Raw genomic sequence first — 10,829 nt, forward strand, 5'->3', positions numbered from 1 at the left:
TCTGGGTGGCACTGAGAAACAAAAGCATTCAACTAGGTGGAGCAGTGGATAGAGCACTGAGTCCAGAATCAGGAAGAATTGAGTTCAAATTCCAGCCTCAGACACTAATTGAGTGATCCTGGATGAGTCATTTAATCTATACCTCAGTTTCCTCAATTGTAAATAAGGAAAATAACAGCATTAGCAAAGGTCTTTGTGAAGATTAAATAGGATAATACTTGTAAAGCACTTAGCATAGTGCTCAATACATGTTTATTTCCTTCTTTTCTTCCCTTCTCTCAGAGGCAAAAGAATGATGTGAAGAAGTATAGGACTGGAATCAAAGGGGCAGTATGTGATCATGTAGTCCAAAATGCTCATTTTACAAATGAGGAAACTGAGACTCAGACAAATTAAGTGACCTGCTCAGAGTCACCTAGGTCTTAAGTCACAAAACTAGAATCAATTTCACTTTAAAAATTAGGCAAATGACTGTCACATTCCATTTATCTATTATCATTGAAATCATACATAGACCAAAGTTCTCAGAGGGCCTTGTGGATATGATTAAATGAGAGCATATGCATAAGCTAATAGTTTTATGAACCTTAGAATCGAATAACTATTTTAGCTATGATGATGATGATATAAGACTGGACTCTATTTAGACTCAAATATAATAGAAACTAGGTTTCTTTTTCATGATTGCTGACCTGATCTCTATAACAGAGGAACTTGGTTTTTGATTAAGACAGGGAAATAACAAAATGAAAAAAAATTTACATAGAGCTATCCTCTTTCCTGAAGTCATGTCCCTAGGGACTCAAAGTAATTTTGACACTTTTGATGGATAAGTACTGGTTGAATATTTTTTCCTTACATTTGAATTGAATTGAATTGAATTATTTGCTGTTCACTGAAGAAGTGGGCTGGGCCACTTTCTAAGCCCAACTTGTCTTTGTCCAATATTTTGCTAGGATCTGTGTAATACCTAAGAGGCTGCTGGGATAGCTAGGTGGTGAAGTGGAAAGTGTATTGAGCCTGGAGTCAGAAAGACCCAAGCTCAAATCCAGCCTCAGATATTTACTGTCTATGTGTCCCTGGGCCAGTCACTTAATCCCCATTTATCTTAATTCAAAGGAAATGGTAAACCACTCTAATATTTTTGCCAAGGAAACCTCATGGACAGTACTGGTATGCTATGACTGAACACTACTAGATAACAAAAACTTCATACCAGACTCCATCCCTGGCATATCTGGGTAGACGCTCATCCTTTCTTTCAGTCTATCAGCTTTGTACCCCATTAATGAATGTTCACAAAATGGATCCAGTGGAGCGGTAGGTACGTTGTCAGGAGAAATGAGATTGGGCAGCGGGCAGAGGAAAGTGTGAGGAAGGGTTTGTAGAAAGGAGAGGGCTGAGGTGGTCAACTTCAGAAACAGATGCCAGTTGGTGGGAGGTAAGATATGTTTGATAGGTTAAAAAATAGAATTTTACTGTGATAATTTCTTAGGGATACATGTGACATTCTCCCCTAAGGAAAACCACTTAAAATATAGGACCTTTTGGTACTTTAGTCACCCCCCCAAATAGATTGTGGGGGCAGTGAGGTGGCACAGTGACTAGAGTGCCAGGACTGCAGTCAGGAGGACTTGGAATCAAATTTGACTGCAGACATTTCCAAGCTATGTGATCATGGACAAGTCACTTAGCCCCATTTGCCTAGCCCTTGCCCTTATGTTTTAGAGTTATTGCAAAGATAGAAAGTAAAGATTTTTAAAAATTGATTCTGAAAAAAATCTCTTACGTTTCAGTGTGTTCCATAGTAATTAAGATTATATTGAGAAGTTAAAGTATTATCAGCACAAGACTGGGGGAAGGTGCTTATAATCCTACTGTGTGAAAGCTTTTCAATGTTCATTATTGGTTCATTGGGGCATCCAGTTCTATTGTGATTTGGAAACTCATCTTGTCATTAGGTTTAGCATTCATCAATAAGTTAATTAAGTACCAATAAGCAAAGGACACGTATATGTATGTGTTTGTTTGTATGTCTGACTACAGAAACCTACACATAAGAACTCACTTGGAAGACATCTCTCACAAACTTTTCCCATTTTGTCCTTCTCACCTCTGTGACACAGGGAGATTCAGGTGGTCCCTTGTCTTGTAATTACAATACAAAATGGCAGCTAGTTGGCATCACCAGCTGGGGAGATGGTTGTGGTCAAAAGGATCACCCAGGGGTTTACACCAAAGTGTTTGCGTACTTGGACTGGATCCTGGAGAACACCCGAAACTGAATGACTTTCCTGATGGAGCCGTCTTCTTGTGAATGGTCACGAGAGGCTGTGAAAGTCCTTTACAAATATGCCGGCTACAAAATGTAACAACGCATTTGGAAGACTGTCTCCACGTCAGCCAGCCATTTTCTCCTTTGGGATCATCAGAATCAGATTTGAATGTCTCTAATGTTTATGTATTAGCTGTCACCACAAGAAGAAAGCCAGAGGGTGGTTTTTGTTTTTTTTTTTTTTTTAATTTGGTTTATTTGGGTATAGCAAAAACAGCTGTCTCATATTGGGATCACCTTATAGAGAGCACCTAAAAGTTTGGAGGAGTACGACTTCCTGACTTCATTGCTAGGATTTTAGATGGTCTGGGACTCCTCTGCTTCTATTTTTCTCCTTTTTAAAATTAAAATTTTATTACACCATTCATCACATGTATATATGGGGACGTGATCTCGGCTTTAGGCTTTAAAAGATCACTCTATCTATACCAAAAATGAATAGTGTGGAAATAGGTATCAAGTGATAACATTTGCATAACCCAGTGGAATTGCTTGTTGGCTCTGGGAGGGGGAAGGGAAAAGGGGAGGGAAAGAAAATGAATCATGGAAACATGGAAAAAAATTTAAAAATGAAAATTAATTAAAAAATAAAATTAAATTAAAGTTGTTTTTTTTTGGTAATAGAAATCTATTTTCTCTCCCTCTCACCACCTGCCCCATTGGGGAGAAAAGAAAAATAAATTCCTTGCACAAATATGCATAGTCAAATAAAACAAATTCCCTCATTGGCTGTATTCAAAAATCCTGTCTCTGAATCTATTTATTACCTATCTATCAGGAGGTGGATACCATGTTATATGACTGGGCCTTTGGAATCATGGATAGTCATTGCATGGATCAGAGTTTTTATGGCTTTCAAAGTTGTTTGTTCTTAATGGTGCTGTTTTGGATGAATTATTCTTATTCTGCCCCTTTCATTCTTTAGATATTTATAAAATATATAAACAATTTACAGAAAATTGCTCTTTTTCAGCAGGAACAATTAACTGAGAAAAACAAACAGGAGTCTTGGTGCTCATAATAAATCAAGAATAAGATGCCGCTATCTCAGACTGTAATTGAGATTTGGAACTTTGACCTGGGTTGTTTTTCAATTTAAAAAATATGGGGTTATGGCGTTCTTTGATCTCCAGTTTGTGTCTGGTGTTTGTAAACCATATTTGACATGACCTTTGGAAAACTACAGCTAATGAACACTTTGATTCCTTTTAATAACAATGGAATTTTGTGGCATGGGAAAAAAATAGAGTCCCCCCCCCCTTCTAAAATCCAAACTTCAGTCCTTTGCTTTAGTCCTGATGGGTCTTTATAGCCATAGTTCAATATTTTCTTGAGTGACTTCCTCTGCTTCTGAAGTCAATTATTGGTCATACTTCCACTCCCACTGTTGTCTCTGCGGTGAAAAGGGGCATTGATATGAGCTGAAGATGACCTAAGAGGACATCTAGTCCAATGCCTTATTTTATGCATTAGGAAAAGCCAGAGAAATTGTGACTTGCCCAAGGTCACACAGAGGTAGTAAATGTCAGAGCCAAGACTCAAAGCCATGTCCTATGACACCAGGTTCAATATGTTGTAGAGTCTACCATATCCAGAATCTTACAGTTGGAAGGGGCCTTGGAGATTTTCTAATTCAACCTGTCCCCAACAATGGTTGCCATTAGTAGCTCAAAGAAGCATGATTATTGCCCATTAACTCTGTGATAGGAGAAATCCTGAAAATTCTATTGACTACAAAAAGGTGTTCTATGGAGTTTGAAATCTCTTTTCATACTTTTATATACATAGAAAAATTGGTTTGAGCCATTATTGCCGAATGTCAAAAAATTCTTCTATTAAACTAAGTTAAAGTAGTTGAGATTTTATTTAATTACTATGTAGCTGCTCATGCTGCTGACAATTCCTTCCACATTTTCATGAATTTCTATAACTGAAAAGAATCTGTGCATACTGCTGGTAGGAAGCCTCAACTCCCAAACCAAGTGTGATTATTGAATCACAGTGTTTAGAGCCAAGCGGGAGAGTAGAGACCATCCAGGTGAACCCTTTCATTTGACAGAGGAAGAAACAGGCTAAGGACAAGTCAGACAAATAACAAGCACCAGAGGTAGGATTTGAACTGGGGTCTTTTAATTCCAAAGCAAATACTCTCTAGTTTTCTAATGCTTAACTCCCCCTTCCGTTTTCTATTTTCTAGCAACAGCACCAACCTTCCTGCTTGTTCTTCCTCACACAGAACATTCCCTATCTGGACTTCATGCCTGGAGTGCTCTTCTTCCTTACTTCTGCTTCCTGGCTTTCTTCGAGATGTAGTTTAAATCCCACCTTCTGCAAGATACTTTTCCCATTCCCCTCAACTGCTAGAACCTTCTCTGTGAGATTATCTTCCATTAAAACTCTACCTATTTGGTTGGTTTGGGTTTGGGTTTTTGGTCTCAGAGCCCTCAATGAATTAGGGGAATGTCTGCCCCAAGCAGGTGAAGACCTCCTCCTGCATGCAGAATGGGCTAATAAGAACAATTTGTTCCAATGGCCATGAAGGCAGCTGAAGTGCACATTGTGGAATGCTTAGAGCTTGATCTAAGAGAACAACAACATATCTAGTATCTATACAGTTAATTTCAGGCATTTCCTACTAGATTGTGTATTCCTCGAGGGCAGGGAACATGTTTTGATCTTTTCTTTTTCTTTCTTTCTTTTTTTTTTTTTTTTTAATAATCCCAGTGCTTAGCACAATGGCAGAAACAGTGTTATTTTTGCCCTTCATTTTGAGGAGGACCATTGACTTCTTGACTTGCACACGACTTGGATTTAAGTGAGGCAGAGTTGCACAAAGTCATCAGCCTCGCTCTTTCTTCCAGATGAAAGTCATGATGCCTAGTGATGGCTGGGGATGCAGTGGATGTCCTTGGCATCTGTGAGGTCTAACCAAGCTCTAAATGTTCCACAGTGCCTGCATTCACCACCTTCCTGGCCACTGAAATAAATTGTTCTCCTCTGCCCCTTGTTCTGGAGGAAGTTTTCATGTGCTTGAGGTAGACACCCCCTAAATTACTTACAGGTTTTAGCCTTATTGTTTAGCCCCAATCTGGTTTTGCATATCTGCACTCTGCTATAGCTTCTTAAAGCCACATAAGAGAATTGGATGAGAGGTGGACCCTAAAGGTGGATAAACCCTGTAATAGGGCTCAGCAAACCCTCACAGCAGAGTGCTAGTCACCTCTGAACACCCCACACATACACTACAGGAACATAGTAAGAGCTTGATAAATGCTTGTTGGTTGGTTGATTAATTGACAGCATGCCATTTCCCAAATGAGAAGCACGCAGTTCTTTGTCTGGGCTATATCTGTAAAGCCCAACACAGCTTTGGACTATCCCACACAGTTTTCTAGAATCCAAGACAGAATGAATGTCATGATGAAGCATTAGAGTTGCAACAAAACGGAGGACCCTTTGAGTTCAAGTTTTCTATAGGAAAGTCTAAACATTTCCTCATTAAAGGTCTTCTCTTATTTTGAAGCTTTCTGTTCTCTAAGCTGTGAGAGAGGAGTTACCCTCCTTTTCACCATTGTTTGGGTGTGATATGTGGTTTCAGTAAGCAGTACAGGAACATTCATGATCTTATCTAATCTCACATATCTGTTTTCCATTAAAATCTTTTTGCACAAAGGGTTTTGCCATCCTGCCTTGAGACTTCATATAAAAGCATCGCATCTTGAATATCCCCTTTGTAGCTAGAATAGATTAAATTTCCTCTTCTTACAAAAAAAGAAAAACTCAAAAAAAAAACTGAACTCTTTTAAATGTGGAGCTTTCCTGCCAAGATAGCCATAGAAAATAACAATAGATCAAATGAAAATATCTGAATCATAGGTTTCAAGACCAATAGCCCAAGATATTTAGGCACTCTATATGCAAAAGCTTTAAGCAAGTCCTAATCCTCATCTTCTCTTCCTTGGGGGAAATTCAACCTCCTACAAGATGCCTTTCCCAGGTTCCTTTAATTCCAGGACTTTCCCTCTATGGATTTAATCTAATACATCCTGAATATATCTTTTTAAAAAATAAATGTATTTACTTAATTAATTTAGAATATTTTTCCATGGTTATATGATTCATGCTCTTTCTCTCTTCTTTTCCCTCCCCGCTCCCAGAGCCAAGGAGCAGCTCCACTGGGTTTTACATGTGTCTTTATTCAAAACCTTTTCCAATTCATTAATATTTGCAATAGAATGATCATTTAAAGTCTACATCCCCAATCATATCCTCATCAAACCACGTGATCAATCACATGCTTTTCTTCTGCCTCTCTACTCTCAGTCCTTTCTCTGGATGTGGATAATGTTCTTTCTCATAAGTTCCTCAGAATTGTCCTGGATCATTGCATTGCTGCTAGTAGAGAAGTATAGTGTTATTCGATTGTACCACAGTGTATCAGTCTCTAAGTACAATGTTCTCCTGGTTCTGTTCCTTTCACTCTGTATCAGTTCTTGGAGATCATTCCAGTTCACATGGAATTCCTCCAGTTTTTTATTCCTTTGAGCACAATAGTATTCAATCACCAACAGATACCACAATTTGTTCAGCCATTCCATAATTGAGGTACATCCCCTCACTTTCCAAGTTTTACCACCATGAAGAGTGTGGCTATAAATATTTTTTGTAAAGGTTTTTTTCCCTATTATCTCTTTGGGGTACAAATCCAGGAGTGGTATGGCTGGGTCAAAGGGCAGATAGTCTTTTAAAGCCCTTTGGGCATAGTTCCAAAATTGCCTTCCAGAATGGTTCAATCAATTCACAACTCCACCAGCAATGCATTAATGTCCCAATTTTGCCACATCCCCTCAAACATTTATTACTTTGCTGTCATATTGGCCAATCTGCTGGGTGTGAGGTGATACCTCAGAGTTGTTTTGATTTGCATTTCTCTAATTATAAGAGATTTAAAACATTTTTATGTGCTTATTGATAGTTTTGATTTCTTTATCTGAAAACTGACTATTCATGTCCTTTACCCATTTATCGATTGGGGAATGGCTTGATTTTTTTATACCATTAATTTAGCTTGGCTATATCTTTTTTGTACGTGATGTTTTGCATATTTTTTCTCTCATCAGACTGTAATCTCCTTGAGCATAGAAGCAGTTTTTTTCCTGTGGTTACTTCGTATTTCCAGAATTTAATACAATGCTTGACACTTAGTTGGTACTTAATACATGTTTGCTGATGACCACCACCAACAATAATAAAAGGAATGGACTGTTCACTTTTCCTTAAAATATCTTCAGATATCATTTCTATGCCATTGTACACTTGTATGGCAGTGCTGACAACCAAGGGTGATGAGCAGTTGAAGTGCTCACTTATAAGAGCTTCTTCTTGCTCTATAATACTTTGATATTCTGAGTTATTCCTGCAATGTCTCTTTTATTCATTGCTTCCTTTTTTAGTGCCTTTTCTTACTTTCCACTGGTTCTATTTGTCTCTGCAGGTGCAGGCCCCTCCTTCTAATCTTTTAGTTCATTTGCTTTCTTAGGAATCTGATCCACCACCATTATTTTGGAAACTTTAATTATGGCTTGTAAACTGTCCAATGAGAGTTAGTGACCACATCAAATGGAACCAGAGTCAAAATGGAATCTGACCTGTATCCCCAAATGCCATAGAAGAAAGGCATGATAGATATTTGGGGAAGTGCACCAACTGGGTCCCTAAAGTAATGTTCTTGGCTTCACCACAAGCCAGCTTTGGGTGGATTTAGGAAAATCACCTCTCTCAGTTCCCTCACTGTCAAAATAAAGGTATTGATTTAAAAAGTTGCTAGGGGCCTTTCTGCCTCTGGCATTTTGTCCTCTGACACCTGCCAATATCTCCTGGCTTTTCCATAAACAAATGACCCTTGAACAAAGTATAATACTTCCCCTGGCTCCCCTGACACTTGTTCCACATACCCACCATCATCCTTTGGTGAAAATTTATAACACCAACACAAAAATGCCAAGCTAAATAGGTTTATTGAGAGGAGGCCAAATTCCCAATAAAGCCAGACCCTGGTCAAGATCAGGACCAGAGACCCAAAGCCTTAGGAGATAGCTCTTTTTTTATGCCAAGAAATCTGATGACCTTTTGTGCCAGAAAATACAATCAGAATTAAAATAGAAAGGATATTAAATCTTTCACATGGGCAGTTATTAATGACCCAAGTGCTGATTAAACTAGCAGGTGTAAAAAAAGATCCCTATGGGTAGTAACTTAAGTCTATTATAAAAGCTGACCTTTCCAAGGCCTCTGCAACAAGGGGTTGGGGGCTAGTTGTTTTTCTGCTGATAACTATTATGAAATACTAGGAGTCAGCAGCTGGGTGCCTGTCTGACTATCTTGTTATACAAAAAAGAGGGATGTGGTGGGCCATGTGGAAACTCTTGGGTTATAGACTTAAGGTCAAGATGTAAAATGATTTGATACCATCCTAGACTGTATTTTTCTTAGCTAATGTTTATGATTTTTTTTAATAAAGCAAATTACATCATTTGACTATTAACTCGAGACTAATGATTGTGTTATGAAAATAATCATAAAGACTAATGCTATTGTAATCATTAAAGGGGTAGGGGGCTTCACATTCACAATCCCTACATTCTCCTTTACTAAGGCTTGGACCAGGATAAAATTCCAGTTTTATAATTTCCACAGTCTTTATAAAAAGAGTTTCTGCTACCTCCCAGATATACTTCAGATTGGAGTTTAGGGCTTGCTTGTTTTTGTTTGTTTGTATGTTTGTTCCGTTTTCTTTTTTCCAGACATTTTGGAGAATTGAATTTTCTCTGAAATCTAAAGCCTCAAATCTGGGCTTGATCCTATCAAAGATTATCGGAAATGCAAGAGAGTCATCTGAGAGTTGCCATGGAAATATCCCATCTTGGTGGTTGGCTTAAATAGAAACCAGACAATTGTATAAGAGTACAGGTAGAATCCATCAATAGTATATCTGCTTTCTGTTCAGGTCCCCAAGATCTCCCCAAAAGGTATCTAGTAAGGGGAAGCTGTGTGACTCAGTGAATTAAAAGACAGGTCTAAAGGCAAGACTGGTCCTGGGTTCAAATCTGACCCAGATATTTCCTAGCTGTGTGACCCTGGGCAAGTTACCTATAGTTCTTACCATTCTTCCACCTTGGAACCAATACACAATATTGATTCTAAGATAGAAGTTAAGGGTAGAAAAAAAAGTGAAAGTGCCCAATTTAGACTATTGTGGAAGTACAAATTAACACCCTTGTTAGAGAATAGATAAGTCAGGAGCCAGTCAATTTCTACTTTGGAGCATGGAACGCCAGAAAGTTATTTCTCCCCTTAAATCGTTTTGGAGACTGAGGTTGGAAATCCTGTTCACAGAACCGAGGGTAAGGCATAATCAACAGAGGGAGAGTTATAACACAGGTGACTGGAAAGCAAATATTGAAATGAAGTGAACTTTGCCTGGAGGAGCCCATTAAGCTGCCATGAAGAGGTTTTTGTGTGCTATTTTGGTGGAAAGAAAACCTCTTCATTGTAGAGCTGTTAAAAGCAAAATAGGAACACGGCTGTGTTTTCAGGTACAGATTTTTTTAACCCTTTATTCTTTTCCCCTTAGAACAATTTTTAAAAAAAATCTTAGAGCGAAGTATAGCAAATTATAACATGGACTTTTGAAATTTGTTTATTTATCAACCACTAGCTGAGTTGGTATTCAGCTAGATGGAGAATTCATTTTGGACCAAGGGACAAACTATACCACATGAGAAAAGCTCATCTCCAACAAGACAAGCTTTAAGAAGGATTACTGTACTGGTCACGCCAGTTGGAGGAGTTAGAATCATTTGTGGCTAATAACTAGAATGAAGGAGGGGAGGCATTAAAAAAAAAACTAATCTCCATAGAGCTTGCAATTCAAATAATTCTTTTCTCCTTTGCCTCTAGTCACCTGTTTGCAGAGGAATTAATTTTAGTGCTTAGAGAAAGTTCTTTAATTTGCACAAGACATAACATTTTGCACAGTTACAGTTTAGTAGCTTAAGTACCACTATTTTTTATTTGGACCAGGCCCATGATTTCATGTGTCTTGTTTTATTTTATTTTGTTTTGCTTTAAATTCTTTGTTTCCATCTTAGAATCAATACTATTGTATACTGGTATTAGATCCAAGGCAAAAGAGGGGTAAGGTCTAGGCAATAGGGGTTAAATGACTTGCCTAGGGTCACACATCTAAGAAGTGTATCTGTGGCCATATTTGAACCTAGAATCTCTAGGCCTGGCTCTCAATCCATTGAGCCTCCTAGCTGCCTCCATCTGTCTTGCTGAGGAACTTTTTTCTAGCAAAGCAAATGGACACCTGATTCATTGACTTAGAGAGTTGCCTTGGGCACTGAGAGGTTGAAGTAACATCTCCAGAGTAATATGGACCAGAGATGCAAAACTCAAATAAAAATGGGGGCCAGTAAACCACATCCCTAAG

The 10,829-nt window shown here is 38.3% G+C and overlaps 1 protein-coding gene across 1 annotated transcript in view; it reads left to right on the plus strand.

Moving 5' to 3' along the window:
- Positions 1-2,851, plus strand: part of KLKB1 (kallikrein B1) — a 29,151-nt gene extending 26,300 nt beyond the window's left edge. Inside the window, exon 14 of the mRNA XM_044682428.1 lies at positions 2,127-2,851. Coding sequence (XP_044538363.1) covers positions 2,127-2,285 — 159 coding nt within the window. The 3' untranslated portion in view covers positions 2,286-2,851. The remainder of the gene's footprint in view (positions 1-2,126) is intronic.
- Positions 2,852-10,829: the final 7,978 nt, after the last annotated feature.

This window comes from Gracilinanus agilis, chromosome 6 (genome assembly GCF_016433145.1).
Source record: "Gracilinanus agilis isolate LMUSP501 chromosome 6, AgileGrace, whole genome shotgun sequence".
NCBI lineage: Eukaryota > Metazoa > Chordata > Mammalia > Didelphimorphia > Didelphidae > Gracilinanus > Gracilinanus agilis.